The 21981-nt window shown below is 51.2% G+C and overlaps 6 protein-coding genes across 6 annotated transcripts; 3 read left to right on the forward strand and 3 right to left on the reverse strand.

Moving 5' to 3' along the window:
• Nucleotides 1-592: 592 nt before the first annotated feature.
• N7533_002188 (putative disulfide isomerase) lies at nucleotides 593-1684 on the forward strand (the record flags this gene model as incomplete). The annotated part of the gene is made up of 1 exon (XM_057098838.1): nucleotides 593-1684. One exon carries the CDS (start codon nucleotides 593-595, stop codon nucleotides 1682-1684), a length of 1092 nt encoding a protein of 363 aa, XP_056963974.1.
• A 311-nt stretch (nucleotides 1685-1995) lies between these two features.
• On the reverse strand, nucleotides 1996-5259 carry N7533_002189 (ribosome biosynthesis protein KRE33; the record flags this gene model as incomplete). Its single annotated transcript, XM_057098839.1, has 2 exons — nucleotides 1996-2194; nucleotides 2267-5259. 2 exons carry the CDS (start codon nucleotides 5257-5259, stop codon nucleotides 1996-1998), a joined length of 3192 nt encoding a protein of 1063 aa, XP_056963975.1.
• Nucleotides 5260-6517: 1258 nt separating this feature from the next.
• On the forward strand, nucleotides 6518-9896 carry N7533_002190 (putative capsular associated protein; the record flags this gene model as incomplete). The annotated part of the gene is made up of 7 exons (XM_057098840.1): nucleotides 6518-6561; nucleotides 6650-6708; nucleotides 6757-7079; nucleotides 7142-7567; nucleotides 7626-7778; nucleotides 7828-8258; nucleotides 8321-9896. 7 exons carry the CDS (start codon nucleotides 6518-6520, stop codon nucleotides 9894-9896), a joined length of 3012 nt encoding a protein of 1003 aa, XP_056963976.1.
• A 1453-nt stretch (nucleotides 9897-11349) lies between these two features.
• On the reverse strand, nucleotides 11350-12660 carry N7533_002191 (glycoside hydrolase family 16 protein; the record flags this gene model as incomplete). Its single annotated transcript, XM_057098841.1, has 4 exons — nucleotides 11350-11691; nucleotides 11750-12173; nucleotides 12229-12461; nucleotides 12535-12660. The coding sequence occupies 4 exons, from the start codon at nucleotides 12658-12660 to the stop codon at nucleotides 11350-11352; spliced, it is 1125 nt and encodes a 374-aa protein (XP_056963977.1).
• Nucleotides 12661-14774: 2114 nt separating this feature from the next.
• On the reverse strand, nucleotides 14775-19701 carry N7533_002192 (CORVET complex membrane-binding subunit VPS8; the record flags this gene model as incomplete). The annotated part of the gene is made up of 3 exons (XM_057098842.1): nucleotides 14775-18811; nucleotides 18868-19306; nucleotides 19363-19701. 3 exons carry the CDS (start codon nucleotides 19699-19701, stop codon nucleotides 14775-14777), a joined length of 4815 nt encoding a protein of 1604 aa, XP_056963978.1.
• Nucleotides 19702-20762: 1061 nt separating this feature from the next.
• Nucleotides 20763-21808, forward strand: N7533_002193 (uncharacterized protein; the record flags this gene model as incomplete). The annotated part of the gene is made up of 2 exons (XM_057098843.1): nucleotides 20763-21363; nucleotides 21447-21808. The coding sequence occupies 2 exons, from the start codon at nucleotides 20763-20765 to the stop codon at nucleotides 21806-21808; spliced, it is 963 nt and encodes a 320-aa protein (XP_056963979.1).
• Between the last annotated feature and the right edge of the window lie 173 nt (nucleotides 21809-21981).

The following is a 21981-nucleotide window of genomic DNA, read 5'->3' on the forward strand; positions in this document are numbered from 1 at the left end:
GAGCTTCAGGACACCTTGCACTCTTTCCACTCTCCCCATTAATGCAGCCCAATCGTCAAGCTCTATCGAATAGTGGATTGACGGTTTCCATTACCTCTCCCTCTCACTTCACTACCTAGGTACTCTTCAACATGCTGCCCCCCCAGCTCTTTGCTGCTTGTCGCCTCTCTTTTGGCCGGCGCCAACGCCGATGGTATCTACACTAAAAAGTCCCCGGTGCTTCAACTTAACCAGAAGACTTATGGCTCGCTGATTGCCAACTCGAATTATACATCTGTGAGATTGCTGTCCATTTTTTTTTTATTCGGGGGTTTTTTTTTGCTTTTCTTTCTCTTAATTGGGCTATCTACTAATCATCCATCATTTTGTATAGATCGTCGAGTGAGCTCTCCCCGCATCCTCCAACTCTGCTCCAAATCCCTCCCCACTAACTCGACCACCCTCCTACCCCAACAGATTTTATGCTCCTTGGTGCGGTCACTGCCAGAGCTTGAAACCAGCCTATGAGAAAGCTGCCACGAGCCTAAATGGCTTGGCCAGAGTGGCTGCCATCAACTGCGACGAGGATGAAAACAAACCCTTCTGCGGCCAGATGGGTGTGCAAGGATTCCCGACCTTGAAGATCATTACACCCGGCAAGAAACCTGGAAAGCCCAAAGTAGAGGACTACCAAGGCGCACGAACCGCCAAAGCTATTGTCGACACAGTCGTCGACCGAATCCCCAACCACGTCAAGCGCGCCACAGACAAGGACCTGGACAAATGGCTGGGCCAAAACGAGGAGCGACCCAAGGCCATCCTTTTCACAGAGAAGGGAACCACCAGTGCCCTGATTCGCGCCTTGGCTGTTGACTTCCTCGGCGCCATTGATGTTGCCCAGGTACGCAGCAAGGAATCCGCCTCTGTGGAGAAATACGGCGTGTCGGAATTCCCCGCGCTGGTCGTGATTCCCAGCAGCGACGCGGAGGTCCAGCTGTATGAGGGCGAACTTAAGAAGCAGCCCATCCTCGAATTCCTTGGCCAATTCGCTTCGCCAAACCCAGACGCCACAGGCAAAGCCGCCTCTGCCTCTACAAACAGCAAGGCCAAGGCCAAGCCAAAGGCCAAACAGCCACAAAAGCAGCCAAAGACCGAAGATGAAGAGCCATCGGAGGAAAATGACGAGCCTGAAGCCAAGCCAGTTCAAGAGCCCGAATCAATTCCTCCTCTCTCAACCCTCGCTACCGCGGAATCTCTGGAGTCATCCTGCCTAGCCCCGAAATCATCCACCTGTGTCCTTGTTCTTCTCCCAGAAACAAGTGATGCAGATGCTGAGCTCCCATCCACTGCCACCAATGCTCTGTCCAGCCTGGCAGAGATTGAGTACAAGCATTCCTTGCGTGGCGCCCGCCTCTTCCCTGCTTACTCGGTGCCGGGGGTCAACACTGGATCCCAGGCTCTGCGCACCGCGTTGGGGCTGGAGGATAGCAAAAGTGTACAGATTATCGCCATCAACGCCCGCCGTGGATGGTGGCGCCGATATGGCAATGCCGAGGACTTCGGCATCGTCGCCGTTGAGAGCTGGGTTGATGCTATCCGTCTCGGAGAAGGTGCCAAGGAGAAGCTACCGGAGGGTATCGTTCGCGACGAGGCCGAAACCCAGGAAAAGAAAGCAGAGACCGATGCTGAGCATGACGAGCTGTAAAGTGATTATCGACTAGTGCAGAGCAGTAAAATCTGTGTTGCTTTATAAACATGAATAGCCGTTGCATTCTAGCTGAATCTAAAATGTTTCAATCTACATTGAATCCGTCATAGTGTAGAAAGCCATCAGCTCATTCATATATACAAGAGTGCAAGGCCCAGCCAGTCTGAGTCAGAACAGAACAGAACAGGTCTGGATCTCACACTCCCCGTAGAGTACAGTAAAGTAGAAGAAAAGTCACAGGAACACCGTGGGGAAATGCCAAAGAACGCCACCCCATACACACGAAATAAATCAATCCCTCAGTGCATCTATTTTTTGCGGCCTTCGGTGCCCTTCTTGATCATCCTCTGTCTCTTGGAGTCGACCTCCTTGTCGAAGATATCCCGTGCAGTATCGCCCTTCTTGCGCTTCGAGGGCTTGCTCTTGATGCTAACCGTCGAAGCACCTCCGCCACGGATCTGCTTCTCGGCATCATCCCAGGTTGCAGCGCCGTTGTCAATTTCGTATCTGGAGACTAGGAATCAATTATGGTTCATTCGAGGCTAATTTTGTAGTAGGGGGGGGAAAGGGGGAGCTTACCTGTCCAACGGTAGGGAATCAATTAGAGCACGCTGCTTCTCACGCAGCTCTTCGTTGACTTCCTCGCCACCTTCGCGGAGCTCGTCGTCAAGGCTGGTCTCGAGGGGCTTGAAGCGGTCCTCGATGATGTCGTCGTCGTGAGCACCGCCAGCGGGCTGGGATGCAGCGAGTTGTTGGCCGGGGATAGACTCCGCGACGGCACCTTCGACCAGTCCACGGAAGTGGGTAGAGACCTTGCGGACGATCTTCAAGAACATGGCGAGCAATTGGGAAGAAGGCAGATTCAGCTCCTTCTCAACATCTTCCAGACTCTTGTGTTGCAGACCAATAGCCAGCAGAATAGACTGCTGTACGCCGGAAAGGCTGACCTTGCCGGAAAGGCGATTGGCGAAGTAGTATTCGGAAATGAGCGGGATCATGTCCAGGATAACGTGGTAGTCGAGAAGGTTGTTGGCATAGCTGTCCAGACGCTTCAGATCAAAAGGAGAGAAGGTAGCGTCCAGATCAGCCTTCTTGAGAATGCGCTGCACGGCGGCGGCGTCCAGCTTCGCGCCCGCATTGGCAGATTCGCAAATGCTGAGAGAGAGGACTGAGGGGAACTCGCGGAACTGGTAGGAGAGGAGGGCCAGGAATCGACGGTGGAAGTCACGGGCGAATGCGCCGAGCCAAGCAGCATCGTTGGTACCGGCAGACAGAGTACGCAGCATCACGCAGGAGTGCTCGCCAGTGAGCTCGTTGGGTGTTTGGCGCAGGTAAACGGGGACGAAAGAGGAGCGCTTCCAGAATTTGTGAAGAGTAGGTGTGAGACCGTAGCTGACACCGATATAGTCAAGCTCGTCGGGGCGACGTTCGGTGAGCTTGCCAAACAGCGGAGGCATGGTGCGAATATCGCGGACCTGGACATTGTCGTCCAAAAGGCTTGAGTTGGTGAGCTCTGCATCAGACACACGGACCATCTCTTCCTGGGGACGGTTCATATCTTCGTCCAGGCTAGTGAACTTGCCCTCAAAGTAGTCAACAAGAAGCTCCATAGCGCGGGAACCGTAGCCCATTCCGGTGTACTCGGGGTTAGTCGCAATGCGAACAACACGGGCACCTGAAAGACCGGCGAAATCCTCATCTTGGAATTGCTGGCTGACCAGCCAAGGGATCAAGTCACCACCAGCGCGTTGACCACGGCTCAGACTGTTGAGAACACTCTGTTTGCTGATGCGACCTTCCAGAGCGACCTGAATCACACAGAGCGGCTCCGGAAGCTTCGTGGCCTCCTCGTCTATAGGCGGCACAAGGACATAGAGCTGGTGTGCAGGTGCATCACTCATGAGTTGAAGATCATTAGGGGTATTCTTGTAGTGACTAGCAACATAAAGGGCCATCATCTGCTGAAGGAACTTTTCCGAAACGGGGTGGAAGGAGAAGAGGGTGTCACGGTTGACTTGGAGCAGCTGGCACTTCGATGGGTGCGGGCAGCCTTGTGTGTTCATGCGGGACTTGGGCAGGGTGGCATCAAGGCACAGGACCTTGTTCAACCACTTCTCGACAGAATCACCAGGAGCATAACGAATCGGCTCTGCGAGCGTGATCTCTCTGAGTGAGCGGCCACCGAGGCTCTGGTCTGTGCTCTTGGAGGCCTTTCCGGTGCTGCGATCAGCAACATCGGTATCGTTGGACTTGAGTCCGCCCCGGGATTGTTCACGAAGTTGCTGAATCAGCTTCAGAGAAAGGGATCGACCCGTTCCTTCGTAACCATTAATAGTGGAAGCCATGAACACGAGGTAAGGGCCCATCAACTTCCGCACCAAGGGCAAGGGGATAGCAGCGGCCTCATCAATAACCAGAAGTTCGGCTTGACCCAAAACATGCGCATCTTGGGGCTGGATATACTGGATGGTCTGACGGTGGTTGCGGTGGATGTTAACTCTGACAATGGCCTTGTTGAAGTCAGGGTTCGTAGACTGCAGGATAGTGTAGTCAACGTGGTCGAGGTAGCCGAGGGCGTCGAAGCCCTTGAAAACGAATTCGAAAAGAGTCTTCAAGTTCTCAGGGCTAGGAGACGTGATGAAGATATTGCTGTATCCGTGGGCAATGGCAGCGGCAATAGAAACACCCAGAGCTGCGGACTTTCCTCGTCCACGTCCAGCAGTAAGTGTCACTGTGCTCTTCAGGGTCTTCTCGGCAATTGCATCGACGAAAGTCAAAAGTGCCTTGGCTTGGTCTGTAGTCTTAGCCAGCTGAACGAGAGGTCCCACGGGCTGAGTCTCAGCTAGGCTCTCCTTAATATCCTTCAGCTCCTTCTTGGTACCCGAGCTCGAGTCGTCAGTTGACTCGGGAGGGGGCAGCGGCTTGACATTCTTTCCGCCGGAGATGGGCAGAACGTTCAATTCGTCGTCGACAACCAAGCAAGAGTCACAGCTTCCGAGAGAAAGGATGAAGCGCTCGTTGAATCGAGCGACCACATCGTCATGTGCCTCTGTTCGGTATCGCGAGTGGATATCCATCGACATGGTGTACAGTTGCTTCAAGCTGTTCATACTCTTCAACAGTAGTAGAACCATACCTCCTCCCTCGACAGTCTCAACGGTACGTGCCAAAAGGTTGGGGGTCATGGCTTCGAAGTCTTGCAGAATACACATGCCGTAGGTGTTACCCAGGATTTTCTCGGTTTCCTTGTAGTAGACATAGCGAATATTATTGAGAGTGATGAACAGCTCGAAGGGATCCTCCTGGTTCGGTTCCCGAATACCACGCTTGACCTGGCTCTTGATCTTGGCCTCGCGCTTCTTGCGATGGCTAGTGAAGCCCAAAAGGTCCTTCTTATAGGCCCACAGTACCGACTTGTTCTGTTTCACATCGACACTTGACATGATATAGTGGAGGTTGACAATCACATCCTTGGCCCGGTCACCAACAACCACGAAGAAGCTACGTTTCTTCTCCTGGACGCCATTCCGAATGAGGGCGGGAATGCGCGAGTCAATCGCTTTGCGCGGCATGATGAAGGTGCGGAGCTGACCGCAAGATAGGTCGGGGCTTGACGTTCGCTGTCCGTTCGGTAATCGCGGGGAATAAGAATGAGATTGACTTGAGCAGGTCGGATCCTGCAAGTCTGTGGCTTCGCAGGGAATGACCACCAAAGTCGAGTTGCTGGTAATTAAACAACAAAAAATTGGACCCGTTTGGATTGCTATAATTTTTTTTTCTGGTCTGGTCCGAACCACATACTGCAGCGCAGGACCGCCTTCCTCTTATGTCTCACTCGTGTCACCGCCTTCTTTGGGTCACCTGACTGAAACCCATTTACCTGATTAGACTCACGTGATTGTGACTGCTCATCACATGACATCACATGACATGACATAATATCGCTGACCAGGCATCTCTCAAGGATCCATCGATCCCTTCCCAATTGGTGAAATAAGACCCTTATTTCAACTGGAAATCCCCACTCCCTTCCGAATCGCCCAACGTATGACGCGTGCTCTGATGACACCGCGACGTTCCTGAACGTTTTCTTTTCTCGGATATGCAACGGTCAATATCTACATTCGAGTTGTGGTCTATGCGATGTCACCGTTATGGCGTGCGCCTCACACCTGTCTGTGCACAGGCGATGTCAAGACAGACCCCAAGTGGAGCCGGCTGGGGCAGGGACGGGAGCCAAGTTTCGATTGACCTGATTCTGCATGCTGATCCACTTCGGCATATCTTTGCTGTTTAAGCACATTCCCAGCGAAAACAAGGAGTCGGCTCGCACGGTTCTAATTTGATGGGCTCCACCCGTTTCACTGGCTTGCAAACCTATGAAGCCTACCTGGTCCGGACTACCCTCCGCGAAAGCATGAATTTGCGCCTCATTATTTACGCTAACTATATTGGTGGTCTTAGCTTGCGGTACTTCGTACACTATCCTGTATTGTCATAGAGGGGACGCACATGGCCCATGGTTGCATGCTTCCAAGGAAAATTAAACGCCCCGGTTGACGCAACTTGATCGCCAAGGAGCCACCATGATGCCGCTCCTGATTACCTGCCCAGCCAATAGCCATCGCCCATCAAATCCTGGCTAGGCCACGCAGATAATGCCAATCCCCTGTTCCACTGGGGTCCCTTGAGTCCTGTCCCGGAATTCTCTCCCTGTGCTCTTCGCACGTTTCGCTGAATACTATCCCGCCCTCACAGTCGGATTCCAACTGCGAATCGGGGCGCAATGGGCTGCGAGTCAATACAGATCCGGTAAATCTTCGGCGCAAAATGGTTCCATTCTCTACGGAAACTGGACTCAAGGTCTGTGTGGGGTAAGTGAGCTTTCAGCGATGGCATTACATGCCGAACCCCAGCTGGAGCTTAAGGGAACTGCTGAACTGATAATTCTCGATTGTCTAGGGTGTTTGTTATAAGCTCCTTCTTTCTGACTACGTCCTACAACTCCACTTTCGCCTTCGGTAGGCTCACCCTTGCTGTCTGAGAAGTGCCACAGGCTAACCTCTCAGACCGTCCGGCCAGTACTGCCGTACTGGCGTGCTTCATAACCGGTGCAGTCTTTCTTGCATTAGGCCGTTTCCTCCCGGCGACGCCTCGGATATCTTCCACTGGTAAGCGGTTCGGCTTTCCGCTTGCTGAGCAGTTCGAACTCTCGTCGCGCAGCTCGATATCTTCTCCATCGAGCCCCATCCTAGGAGGTCCAGAGGAACCTGCGCCGTCCCAATATCGGTATTGGTGCAACCTTGGCCTGCTAGTAGCCACATGCTCTCTGAGGATTGAGACATTCCGCCAAGTCTCTCTTAATACCGAATGCGCTCCAGCAGGATATTCTGTATGTTCAGAGAAGGCTGTCGCGATCTTGTCACAGATTTCTAATCATCTATGATTATATAGTACACCGTTCCCTTCTTAATATCTTTATACGACTACTGGCGACATCAACGAACACGGTCGAAAAATGAATATGCTTCGCCTCAGCCCTCGCCTCAGCCCTCGAAGAGCCGACCCATCCAAGCCGTCCATTCCACTTTCAGATGCGGTTTCTATTATCTGACACAGAGCAGATATAGAGGAGTTCTGGCTGCAACGTTCCTTTCTTTGAGTGGCCATTCCGCCGCGTCCTTTTACGCTGGCGGTCAATCCACCTACGTTTGCCCCATAATTCTTCACGGCGCAGTGCGATTACGGGCCTTCAGACTCCTCAATGTTTTCTTGGACTCTCTTTCCATCATCGGGGTTGCTGAGCTATGCCGAACTAACCATTCTCTTGAGGGCAATAGACGAAAAAGAGCCATTCTCTCCTTAGGAGCAGGTCTTGTCGTAAGTTAATAGTTCATTCAAAAGCATAGAATTGGATAGTCTAACAGATACATCTTAGGGTGTTTCTCTGCTTTGGGCCATTTTAGGCTCTTTTGTTGAAAACAGCCGTCCCGAGTTTACTGGTCAGTCTTTGCTGGATCCGAGATACACACGAAGCGCTCTGAGCCAAGCGACGCTGGTAATGCTTTTGGCTGTGTCGGCCTGGCAATTGGTAAGTGCTCTCTGTTTGTTTAGAGATGTCTCGATACTAATTTCACTAGTTACCCCAATTTGGGATCTTAGGATTGTCAATCCTAGGAGGCTTCGTTTTCATTTACTTCTCGGCTACTTCAGTTCTATTGATGGAACAAATGCCTCTCCCTTACATCTCTACGGCTCATACTGTATTGCCGTTGATTGGGTCTTCGATCGCAGCGGTGCTATATCTTCTCTCCCGCATTATCTCAGATGAAGAGTCCAAGGCACTTTTCCGCACAAATGTTTTGCTGCAGGCCTTTGTCGTTCTTCTCTGTCTGTTTGGCTTGTTTGCCGCCTCGACCAAGCACCACTTTTCTCACGAACACCCGATTGATCTTTTAATCCACGAAGCAAACATTCAATATGAAGATTATCTAGCTGAGGCTGGTGCTAGTCAGTCTTTGCAGGATGCTGTCTCGGAGTATCGAAGGCGTTATCAGCAGCATCCACCTCCGTGAGTATTCATCATCTGTCTTCACGATCTGAAATCCCGAGTAATGACTAACATCTGTCTAGGGGGTTTGGCAAATGGTACGAATATGCGACCAACCGATCTTCATTAATTATCGATGAGTTCGATCAAATCTACAGGAATATACTTCCATTCCGTGCTCTCAGCCCGGCATCTATCCGAGAGGCTACACATAAATTGGCGACGAATCCGTTCAATGACCTTGGAGCAATCAGTATTCGAAATGGAAAGCCCGAGGTTCAAGAAGACATCAAGCCAACCCATGCATGGATGGTAAAAGGAGCCGCGGAGATGATCGAAAACTTTTCAGAATATCTCCCCGATATGGATATTGTCTTCAACTTGAATGACGAGCCACGAGTGGCGATACCGTGGGAAAAGGCCTTGGCCATGAAACGTGAAGCGAAATCACAAGAATTCGTTCCCGAGGAGAAGCTTGTGGATGCTTGGTCATCAGATCGACAATCCGGTTGGGGCCCTATTGACCCAATTCATCAAACAAACGAGACGATCTTCACTGATGGTGCATGGAATGGTATCTTCGATCGTTATGTGAGTGCTGTCTGTCCGCCATCCTCAAAGTCACGTACCCAGCGTATCTGGAACCGGCATGACATATGCCTCGATTGCGTGTCACCCCATTCCATGGGTCAATTCCCCGTGGACTTCAATCTGGCATCCGACTTTTGCCATCAACCGGACCTCGCATACCTTCATGGGCTTTTGATATCACCCGCCTCATTCAAGGTATCCCAAGAATTGGTTCCGATTTTCAGTCAGAGTGCTCTTTCTGGGTTTAACGACATCCTCTTCCCCAGTCCCTGGAATTACATGGACAAGGTGAAATACAATCCATCTGAAGAGTATCCAGACCCGGAATACCAAAAAAAGAGCAATTCTTTATACTGGGTGGGCAGCACATCTGAAGGCTACAGTCGATTTGATGAATGGAAAGGAATTCCAAGGCAACGCTTCGCCCATTTGATAAACAACAATACCGATAACAAAGTATCTGTTCTCCTTCCTGTCGACGGTCGCTCCTACAAATACGAAATAATGAGTGGCGCTGCACCGATTGATGACTTACACCTTGAAACGAATGTCCACATCGCCGGCCCCATAACACGTTGCGGAGACTGCGATACTCAGCGCGACGAACTTGGAACCGTCTCCTGGGTCGACTTCCAAAACCACTGGTCCAACCGATACCTGTTTGATCTTGACGGCGCTGGGTTCAGCGGCCGCTTCTTGCCTTTCTTGCAGAGTCGCAGCTTACCCTTCCGTACCGGACTCTTCCGGCAGTGGTTTGACTCACGTGTGGTTTCATGGCTACATTTCGTACCTGTCGACATCCGTCTCCATGGGCTTTGGAGTACGCTAGCATACTTCTCTGGTGTACCTATGTCGAATATGGATGGGCAAGATCCCAAACAGGCATCCTCGATGCGAATGGAAGCCCATACAAAACAGGGGAAATGGATTGCCGACCAGGGACGGAAATGGACCGACGTTGCCTTGCGCAAGGAAGATATGGAGATTTACTTGTTCAGGCTCTTGTTGGAATGGGGGCGTCTCACAGATGACCAGAGGGATGTACTGGGGTATAAGCCGCCAGTTTGAATGTGATGAATATGATCCTTTTAAGCACTAGTCATGTATTTTGGCATCAATAATGAATGGTATATATGTGATGATTTTTGACGATCTCTTATCAGCCACGTAGAGATCTAGAATAGACCTTCTCCGCCATGCTTTTGACATCGTAGTCAATACTACTGGTAGCAGATACAAGTATCCACCACAGTCCCCTCACAGGCAGTCCTGGGGATAGCGATCACCAAAACGGATTAGCTGCGAAGCAATTGAACCCTCAAAGGTATTTCAATCATTTCAGCCAATGGACGTCCCACCTAGCTATTTCAAGCCGTTAAAAACCCCCCTCGAAGCGGGTCCATATACTTCGGCCACTTGGTAAATCCGCCACCGAGCCCACCAACGATGCTGCATCCCGCATTCTACAAATTCACCACAAGCAAAATTACTATTATCAAATCTCTCACGCAGCAATGGATATAAGAAGAACACAATCCCAACTCACTCCCATCCCAACAAGATTCCCCGACTGCTGCCTCGGCCTATCAAGCACGCTCATCAAAACCCTCTCCGCGCTCCTCCCCCAATCCCCAAAATTCACCCTCTCAATCGGCAGCGGGTCGGGATTACTGGAGTCTCTCCTCTCGAACGACGATGCTGGTATCACTGTGCAGGGGTGGAGGTAGACTCGTCTGTTAATCGGTACATCGCAGAGGAAGATATGCATGTCGTTGGCGGCGGGTGGGGTCTTTGTTCCGAAGCTGGACGGGCGGCGGCTTGGATGTTTGTGTATCCGCGGGACCCGAAGCTTATTACGAGATACCTTGATAGTCATCTTTGTGGGAGTGTTGAGATGGTGCTGTGGTTGGGGCCGAAGGTAGATTGGGTGGATTATGAGGATCGATTGAGGCGGTCTTCGTTTTCGGAATTGACTATTTTGGACGAGGGAGAGTGTGGGTTGACGCCGTATGAGACTGCTGTCGTTGCTAGAAGGTCGTGATCTTTAAGCGGGATGGAGGACTGCATCACTCTATTTGCTTTTTTTTTTGGTTCTCGGATTTAGAGGATGGCTTTTGCCTTTTCCAGTGAGACTTGATACCAGGGATGCTACTCGGAGTGGATTTTGTACTAGTAATGCATTGAGATATAATCGCAATTCAAATGTTTCCAAGGTTGTTATATAAACGAATGGTTTAGAAGGGGTATTTAAAGTACAATCAAGATCAATCGCCCAATTCATCGTGAAAAATCGTCAAGAAAAAATGCAGGTCGCTCTATGCCAGTGGAAAGAGACAGACCGCAGATGCAGAACAAGCTAGGTTCAAGCAGAAGAAGAGAAATATAGTTCAAAAAATGTCCAGCAAACAAAAAAGGAGATCTCGGATCTCGACCAAGAAGTGAAAAAAAATAGTCAATGTCCAGCAAAATCACCTTGATATCATATCAAAAGCGCTTCGTTATTCCTCGCCGGTTGTGCCGCTTACTGGCCGTGGCCGTGGCCGTGCTTGTAGCCGCTGCGGCGGTGCTTCCAGGTCGGACGGGGCGCGGGACGAACGTCGGAAGGATCACGGCGGACATTGGGGTCGGAGATGGGCTCGTTGGCGCCTCGGCGAACGTGGGCAGCAGCGTGCGGGTGGATTTCGCGCTTGGAGGAGCTGCTGCTGTCCTGGTAAACCTTGAGGGAGTTGATGCCCCAGTAAGTCTCGTCGAATGCGGAAGGGTTGTTTTGCACGTAATCGATGCATGTGTCAGCCTTGGATGCGCAGGTGCCAGAAGACCAAGTATCGCCAGCCCAGTCACCACAGAAGGTAATGTCGAAGACCTGATAGATCCGGATTAGCAAGGAATATTGCATCGTAGATGAGAAAATGAGAACATACAATCTGGAGGTTGTTGAAGTGAGAGTCGATATCACAGTTGCCGGCAAACTTGGCCGAAGGGGTACCCCAGCCAGATGGGTCGGGGCTACCGCTGGAGATATCGGAGGGAATACTCGAGTTGGGGAAGATCCAAACACTGATGGCATCACCGGTCCACTCAGTAGCGTAAACACCGCCGCCTTGGTTATTGAATCCGTCCCCGTAGGAGCTGGTGCTGGAGCTAGTGATAGCACAGCCAGCATTTTCAGACTGTTCGGTAGCCTTGACGTAGCAGTCGCTGGTTTGGACGGAACCGCTGAAACCGGAGTTGTTGATCGAGCAACCATCGCTGGTATGCAAAGTCATCTGGTTGACCGACTGATCATTGACACCCTCAATGATGTCAATCTCGCCATTGCTAGGCCAGTCGGAGCCGAGCATCCAACTTGAAGGAAGGTTAGTCAATTGACCTGAGGTATTCTATTGTTCATAAGACTTACAAAGCAGGCCAGGTGCCACAAACGCTGCCGGGCATGTGGTTCAGATCCAAAATCACCAGACCATGTGTGTAGGTGTTGGTGCTTTCCAAACGCACACTCGATCGGCCAGGACTGCTCGCGGTGTTCACGGTATCGACGCCAACATAAACGGAGTTGCCGGACTTGATGAGACCGCCGCTGCTAGCACTCGATCGGTCGAGGTAGCTCACGTAACCATTGGTGGGGTCCGAGTCCTATCAAAGGGTTCAGTCAGTATATGAATTTGGATATTGACCGTATTTAGATCCCAGCTACAGCCTCACTTACCGTGAAGAAGTTGAACTTGTCAAAGAACGTGTCAGAGGTGCCGTAGTCGTCTTTCAATGTATAAGCAGCCGCGCTGAGCTGGGCCAAAAGACCCAGGCTCGGAACGAGAGTACTAAAGATTTGCATGATTCCGGGGTGATTTATGCAAAAGGCAAAAGTCAAGAGAGAATGATAGGACGCAATCTATCAAAGACGCAGTCCGATATATGTGAAATGTCGAAGACTTGAAACTACCCACAGGGTAATAAAAGAAGGGTATGGAATATACAGTCCAAAGAGAATGGGAAAGTATAGACCTAAAGAAAGGAATGTGAATCAAAAAGAAGGTACAAACGACCCCGGAAGAACAAAGGAAGGACTGGACACCGTTAGAAATGAGAGAGGTTGAAGTCTCAAAAGAAGGGTGAGACAAACGGACTTCTTATACAGGGAGGGCTGAAAAAAAAGGCCGAAAGAGAAAGAACCCACCGCGTGGCGGCCCTGGCCCTGCACCCACCCGACCCGATCTTGAGACCCCAGTGGGACATGCATGACAGGGCCCATGTGAGAGATGCGAAACGCGGAGCAGTCTTCCTACGGCGGCAGGAGGGTTGATCCCTGACCGAACGGCGGGTCCCGAGTCTTGAAACGCAAGGTCCCAGAGGATGAGACCTTATCCACTTCCAGCTATTGTCCCTCCATACAAGCCAAGAGGTTGAAAGCCACCACTCTATTCCAATGGAACCTTTCATAGAGTGGAACTCGGAACCACACCGTCGAGATCCGGGCCGTAAATTGGTCCAGACCGTCCCTGATTATTCGACCAGCTGGGATGGCTTTGGTTCTAGGGAAGGGGTGCGGATCATCTGCGCGGCCTCCGTGGTCCTGCGGTGGTCGACGTCGAACACCGCGTTATGCATCAAATGAGGCGGAAAGTGACAAGAAATTTCTCAAAGAAGAACGGAGGAGTGGAGATTGTACCGCCCCCTCATAGTGATAGTATGTACGGAGTATGTACAATGCATCTCTTTCACAGCGCTAGTGCATCCTATTGGACGGGGGTGAAATGATCTGCCGCCTTCTTTCCAGCGATAAGGCCCACTTTGGAGGGGTTGGATGGGGTTGGAAGGGCATGCGGATTCATCAAGCGCCTCAAGGTTTGCACTTGTTCGGCTAGGTGTTTCGGAACCAAAGGACGATCCCCGCGTCGCGGCTGATGACTCGCCCAGCTCTCAAGACGGAAAAGAAAGCCCTGCTGCCGAGTCTCCTGCGCAGTGTCACTGGTTGTCCTCAGCCGGAGGTGGCAAGGATGATCGACGAATAGGCATGCTCCGTCACCATATCGGGAATAAGCTTTTCTGTTTTTTTTTCTTTCTTTTCTTCCAGTCGGCATCAGTACCACGGAATGATGAATGACGGGATCTGTTCGGCAGATGGACAGATCAGATAGAAGAAATTCATAAAGGAGCTGATGGAACTGGAAGGTGGAAGGTGAAAGGAGGGTAAGTATTTTTTCGAGTGGCGAAGGGGAGTATGCAAGTCACGGTACTCCGCAATATGCACTGCTTGCCATTTTGAAAGAAAGTACTGTACATCCACGCACTTCCGCGTCAGCCCTGGTCCTCCTAAATCCACGGTCGCAATCTTTCTGAGCACGGCATCTTTCCTCGACACGACATCGAACTAGTTCCGATACCCTCGACATACTACGCTGGGACAGTGCCACGGAAGATCGACCTGATACCTTCAATTCGACCCACATGGGTTCACAGATGTCACAGATAAACTACCTCGGGCTTGATTTACTCTGACAGGGCGTTTTTGAGGAAAGCCACGCCCCTGTAATCTGCAAGCCACGGGAACTACGGAGCATCCGGGTACTATACGGAGTACTATTTGAAGTACTATACGGAGTATATGGAACTGGAATCTCCGAGTACGAAGTACAGACCAGCGACATGAATTGCGGAGGCTACGGGAACTTGGAATCCTTTGAGCGACCATACGGAGTAGATCTAAATCGGAAAGTCCGTAGTATGAACGACCTCACACGGAGCAAATGCCAAATACGCTCAATGATATTGCAGGGGTGTTGAAAAAGAAAAGAAAAAAATGACTATATGACAGATCCCACTCATGCTTTTCCAGGGGGGCCACCTGTAGGTCCTCCAACCAGAACACATGGAAAAGATAGATAATCGGGATAAGGGGATGGGAAAATGGGAAAGCGGGACATAGAAAGGGTCGCTACCAGTAAAAATTTATTTACAAGCCGGGCAAAAGAGCTCGGTGACGGGCCAGTCGGCATTCTCGCGCTGAAATGCTGCTGGCTGCTCTGTGGGTCGTCCCGGAGTGCGGATGGCGTCTAGAACACACTGGCGATGATAGAGATGCCGGCACGAGAAAACCACTACTGGCCCAGGGGGGATCATTTCAAGGGGTCCAGACGTGCCGCCCCCTGGCCCCTCTTCTTCATCTAGAGCATCGTGCTTGTGCTCGTGCTCAACAGAGCTAACCCCCGTGGGTTCGGAGGTCAGCAGATGTGACGGTCGACTTGCACCCACAGCAGCAGCTTTGCCTTTACCCCTTTCAAGCACAGGGTCATATCCTTCTTCGAGACGCTTGGCGATGCGACGCTCTCGGTCATCGTTCTGCTTCCTCTCCCATGCTGCCCAGTGCGGTGAACCAATACTAGGTCCCCAGATTCGTCGGTGGCACACTTCACAAGCTTGTCCACGTGGGCGCCAGCCATGCTGCCGCAGTCGACTGACTTCGTCCACATGAACAAAAAGATCGCGATCAAGCATGCCATTGGCAAGGGTCAAAAGCGACCTCTCGTAGGAGTAGGCAGAGAAGACGGATGCGAGGACGGCCCGTAACTCAAGCAACGAGGGTGACCAGCTGGCAGCTCGGGTCAGGAACGACCGGAGGATACGCAGGAAGGACAAGTCGGTACGCTCACTCATTGATAGCCCGCCACCTTTAACAGTGCTATTCAGCAAGGCAGTGAAAACTTGTTGAACCAGGGATCGGAAAGATGTCGTCAACCGCCCAGTCTCGCCACTCAAAGGTTCGTCCGTCTGGACTTGCGCGGCATCTTTAACTTGATCGCCCCGCATAATTGCGAAGACACTGCTTGCAGTGCGAACCACGGCCTCGATGAGGTCCAGCCAAAGGCTCTCATCAAATGCCAGGGGCTGTTCAAGAGGCGATGTGCCACGATGCCCATTCGTATTAGGTCGAGTCTGCTTGGCTGTCTTGGTCTGGCCCTGGCAAAGCCAAGTTCCGACTCCGGAATATTTGTTCAGAGACTCCAAGAGATCATTTATTGCCTCGTTTGTGCTAGCCGTGTCTGGGGCTTCGCGGACACTTTGAATGATGCCTACCAAGGCTGATTCTAGTGTACCCAAGTGCGCAATGAGACGGTCCAGGGCAGGCCGCACTTGACCTTGTCGCGCAAGCAGAATGACCGCTGCATCAATAGCTCCACTTTCTTCGATAGAGGGAAGAAGCTTCTCTAGGTGAATGTCGCCAACCCGTATACCATCGACGAATCGAGCCACATGAGACGGGTTGAATCTGCATAGCAGCTGTACATAGCGTTCAATCATCCAATTTTCCACCGAGGGGAAGGGCCGACTGTCCCCACTTTGGCTCTGAGGTTCCACTAGGACCAGGAGGTACTGGTATTGTTTGTAGGCATCCTCGACTAGGACCTCGAGAAACGTCGTATGAGTTTCAGGTGCCAAGTCTTGCATTGTCTGAGCAGCCTGAGTCACATCAATGGCGGCGATTTGCTGAGCATGCTCTTTTACCACATCCAACACATCCTTTCTCTGCTTCTTCCCCAGGCCTGATCCCGAGCGAAGACAGTCGTGTAGAGCAGTAAAAATAGACTCCTTGCCATTCGGATCATCCAGGTATGTCAGGATCCATTGCGGGTATTGTTTCTCGGAGCGATATGTCGATTTGAGGATCCTGAAAAATCGAGCTTCTTTAAAAAGAGGCACCATGCTTTGGATATCCGGTGGGTGATAGAAAGATAGCAAGTATTCCACGCTCAGCTCACAATCATCTGCCATGTCTTCTTCCGGATACTGGCATAGCCGGGCAAGAACCTGATGGAGAGTTGTTCCTGAGAGAAGGATATACTGAGGATACTTAGGGAGATTGCGTGCAACAAACATATCCAGGTAAATGGTATCAGTATTTGAAAATGAGGACTCCTCCATCACCTGAAGCAGAATGCTAATCAGATACTGTCGATTAATCGATGCGCCTGGGGCAGGACCATCTTCTGAATCAGGCTCGTTCAAAAAGCTGTCCTCAAAGGCCTCGTTCAGCATACTCATGAAGCTAGAGGCGTCGAATTTGAGGACTGCTCTGAGAGGCGAGAATGAATCGGTGTCGTCGGAAGTACCCCCGGATCCTGTTCCAGACAGGTGGCCCGAAAATAGATATTGATACAGGGCGAGTTTGGCCCGCGATGCCTCGACCTCATCTAGAGCATCGCCAGTAGGATAGATGCGGCCTGTGAAAACAAACGACAGGTAGGGGAATATTTTCATCGCGTTTGTATGCTTTAACATTTCCGATGTAAAGTCTCCATTGGCCAAAGGTTCGGTCTGTGCAGGAATGAGTCGTATAAGGTCCTCCAGAGGGCCCACGTAGTCCGCTAGGCAGCGGTTCCAAACGTAGACATATGCATCGTATAGATTATGTTGTTTACATAGCGTCGTCACTTGATCAATGTCCATGGTTGTAGTATCCAGAAGACATATAATCTCTTCTAGTCGGCCAGCAGGGTGAGTCTGGACAAAATGGCCGATGAGAGCTTTAACTGCCGTGGGAGGAAGCGAGCGAATAGTTCCATCGACGATATGCGGCTCAAGAACATCCAAGAAAATCCCCGCAGAATCATTTTCTTCGTACCAAAGAAACACTTCCTCCCACAAGAATTCTTCATCTGTCATACAGATGCAGGAGGCGATGGATACTTCAGCGAGTTCCTCGAGTTGTCTGTTCCCCATCCGTCCGCTGTCCGCCTCGGCATTACGTCCGAAAGCATACTTGAGAGATGCAGAGATCATTTCCAAGAGTTTCTCCTGAACGATTGGCTGTCTCAGGCTATCCTCTTCGGGGAGACCAACTGTAAGCTTCTCTGCAGTGCCTGTGTAATAAGAAGTCGCCAATCGGATGGCACCTATGAAGTCACCACCCTCCATCAGAGCCAGGAGTCTATCTGCCCAGTTTGATAGATTGCCAACAAGGGCTTCATTGTATCCGAGCAAAAACAAGCGCCCCTTGTAGGCACGGAAGCTCATGTAAAATGCGTCAGCCACCACACCATGCATTGACGTATCTTCTTCGTCGAGCTGTTCCACCAGGTTATGAAGCTGTGACGAAAAGAGATCCACATGGTAGATATGTCGATATGCAAGATCGATAGAATCTGTCACGTGCATTGAATAATCCTCAAGAATCAGGAGGCGTTGAGTTATTGTAAAAACTGCCAGCACGGAGCGGCTCAACCATTGAACAGCGACAATGGCCTCGTCCGCTTTCCACCTACTGCGTGCTTGGAAAACCAAGCTAGGCGGCCTGTCTTTGTCAACAGGTTCCTCAGACTCTGCTTCGGAGACTTCAAGCACCGTCAAGACATTTGACCAGCAATAGACCAGCTTTGTATTTGATGTCTGGCTATCTTTCCCCTTCAACCGAATAGCCGGGAACCAAGCCAATGCTCCAGTCATAGCACTGTGGGCCGGAACTTCCTTCGGGCGAGGCGCTTTGTGTTGTGTTTGAGCAACCGGAGTGGTAGAAACGATGACCAGAAGGTAAGGTGTTAACATGGCAACAAGCCCCAATGGATCAGAAGGCTGCTCAACATTGCCAAGGGGAAGGGGAGAGAATGCCAGGACCGAGCTAGGCTTTCGGCGACGCTCTTCCGGTGCCATCTGCGGATATCGGCCAAGGATCCTCGTTGTTTTCATGGTGCGCCCAACAGCGCCCATGCCTCGCGTTGCCAGATGTGAAAATGCCATTCCTCTTGTATCCGCCGAGACAAGAGCAGTACGCCTCGTGCCAAGGAACCCGATATGAATGACATATGCCCCCGCAATGTGGCCATCAGAGACCCGGGCTTCGATTTGATTTGCTGGGATTGGCGGTATATGGAGGAAAGGTTTTGCGGACCGCGATATTTCCCAGGTGAATATGTCTCCGGACTCATGGCCTCCAGCCACAGTAGAATGGTCCGCAGACAGCGCCAATGCGGTTATTTGGCCGCATTCAACAGCTGGTGTCTGGTTAACGCTGTGAAAACAAAACGAAGAGGGGAAGCTCTCGACAAACCTTTGGTCCCGGTTCCAATTATGTGCTTCAAGCTTTGTTGATAGTCAAAGACTAGAATAATTCCCTTGGAAGTACCAACCACAATACTTGTTGAAACCGCCAAACAGGTTGGCCGGCCGAAGTTGCGTTTTCCGATCTCCGAAAAGGCCTGACCTGTGATCTTGCGCAACTTTGTCCACCGCACCACATCCCAGGGACTCTGAGGCGTGTCATTGCCGGATTCTGGGGTGGGTGAAACCTGGCTAGTGATAGAGGACTGTCTGGAATGGAGGTGTGCGAGGAAAGGCGACCCGGTTCTTGATGCGGCGAGCGGTGATGAGGAGAGACGGGATTGAAAGCGGAGATCGAATGGACGATGCGCGGGACTCGGACTCGGACTAAATCGTGAAGAACCTCTTAAAGCTAAAGCGCTGCTACTTTGAGAGGACATAATGGAGCCCTGTTGCTAATTAGTAGGCCATTACCATTAACGCATGGGCCAATCGCGGTACTCACGTGTAGGGACGGCGAGTCATCCGGAGTAGAGGATGTTCCATCTTGGCTCCCTGAAGCCCCCGGAAACTCTGTATATCGATTGGGCGGGGTCTGTGGAAGCCCAGCATCTCCGGGCTGTACTGTTCTCTCCGATACTTGGTCTTGCGCATTGTCTATCGTGTCCAATTCGCCAAGCTCCTCCAATTCCTCCACGTCGTGCTCGACCGACTCCTGTAGGGGTTCGGGGATATCTGTAGCGCCATGGTCGAGTATTTGGGGGTCGTCAACCTCCTGGCCCAGGTCAAGCTCATCCTCATCGTCTCGTACCCAGCCTTCACTGCCCTCAGCCATCGAGCTCATGAAGAAGGTCGTTGAATGATCATTGCTGGTGCCGCGTCAGGGGGAAAGCGTGGACAAGCCAACGAGGAAATGTGGGATGTGAAAGTAACGTGGTCGCAAACTTGAACGATAGAATTTGGAGAGAGGGGGGTAATCGGAGGTGTGGGATGAGGACGGGGTCGTGCGGCTCGGAGGTGGTAAACATGTGGAGTCGGAGTACCTTCTGCCTGGAACTCACTGGGAAGGAGCCACCCAGTTGGCCTGGACTGGATCGGCCCGAGCTCAGCCACTGTGGCTGTACTCCGTAGTATACCTACCTTACGTAGATATCTATCTTCCTACACACTCTCTTCTGTTTTTCGTTGGCAAATCATACTGAGTTAAAAACCCACCATCCTCACACCTCAATTCATTTAACTTATTCTTTAAGAAAAGGAAAAGGTAGATTCTATGCCACCGCCGCCTGTCGCCCATCACCGATGAATCCTCCTCAATGGCTCCAAAACCTCCCATCATTGGCGGGTTGCCTCGACCCCTATGCGACCACGGAGCCGCCGCCATGCACCTGCATGGCTTGCTCCGATCGTCCTTTGAAATAGGATCCGTGGCGTCTCAAAGCGCACCCTGAAGCAGGCACCATGCCGCTTCCTGCGGGTTTTGTTTACCCTTCTTCTGCCCTTGTCCTCTAATGTGCGGGGCTTGCCGTTACATCGAGTCACAAGGGGATGCGGGATCATGGATCCTATTTGTGCCTTTCGGCTCCACCAAACGATACTCAGCGCTAAATATCATTCTGGCCGACCCGATCATGAGGTCTTGCTCTAAATGAGTTGTCTATTTTCCTTTTGGGCTAGGGATCGCCGGCATGTGGAATGCTGGGGAGCTGGTCACCTCCCAGTTCGCAACCCGTGGTTACTACGCATATGAATCAGTCACAACCCCATTCTGCCGCACCAGGACAGTAGTCACGATATAAGAGAAGACCTGGTGATTCGGAAAATTTCTTCGAAGCCCCAAATATTTACTCTGATTCCGCTTCGGTTTCCGACCTGTGGCCCCCCCTTTGTCAACATCAAACCACCATGAATCCGAATCTTATGGCACTGACAAGGGTCTTGTTTGGGACTCTTCTGCTTGCTTCAACTAGCTTGGGAGCTCCAGAGATACGCAACTTGCGCGCCAGAGATCTTGCCGACGCAGCAGCTTCAACCTGCAACGGCCGCGCAGAGTACTGCGACCGCTCCTATTCAAATGTCACCTTTGTAGGCTCGCACGACTCTGCCTTTGTTGGGAAACTTCCCCAGCAGAACCAGAACATCGATATTAAAGCTCAACTCGACATGGGTGTGCGGTTTCTACAGGCACAGACGCACCATTCCATCCTGGATGACAAAGTCCTAGAGCTATGCCATACTTCGTGTTTTCTGGAAGATGCAGGAACACTAGAGTCATTTTTGGGTACTGTTAAGGACTGGCTCGATTCAAACACAAATGAAGTCGTCACCCTTCTACTCACGAACGGGGACTCGGTGGAAATCACAGAGTTTGAAGATACATTCTCCAGCAGTGGAATCACTGACTACGCATTTGTCCCGTCTTCAAATCCGGATACATTAGGTATCGATAAATGGCCTACAATCGGAGAGCTTATCTCAAGTGGGAAGAGATTAGTCGTTTTTCTAGGTAAGCCCGAATCCTTAAATCATCAAGCAACCAAATCTCTCCGCCCAACTGATTGAATGCATTCTGATAACATGGCCCCATAGATTACGGCGCCGATGCGAAAAAAGTGGACTACATCCTTGACGAGTTCGCCTATTATTTCGAAACAGCCTACGACGTGACCGACTCGTCCTTCTCAAGCTGTGCCATCGACCGACCCTCCGGCGCCTCTGCATCCGGCCGCATGTACATCGTGAATCACTTTTTAGACGTGGACATCTTCGGCGTGAAGATCCCAGATCGCGTACATGCGGGAGAGACTAACGCAGCCACGGGCGATGGTAGTATCGGGGCGCAGGCTAGTTTATGCGAAGGGCTCTATGACCGCGCGCCAAATGCAATATTGCTGGACTTTCTGGATAAGGGGGATGCGATCAATGCGCAGAATAATTTGAATGGCTTTTGAGTATTGTATAGTTATTGGCCTGTCTTAGCTATGTTCACGGGGTGTTAGTACGAATATCATACTAGTATTGTTTTTGATGAACTTCCAAGGTCGATTTACTTGAAATCGATTATTCATTCAAGTTCGTCCATGACATTTCTAGGGGGCCCTGGAGGACGGTTGAGGGATATTCA

The sequence above is a fragment of the Penicillium manginii genome, assembly GCF_028828005.1.
Source record: "Penicillium manginii strain IBT 31320 chromosome Unknown utg000002l:1.0-5564898.0:1.0-5567710.0, whole genome shotgun sequence".
NCBI lineage: Eukaryota > Fungi > Ascomycota > Eurotiomycetes > Eurotiales > Aspergillaceae > Penicillium > Penicillium manginii.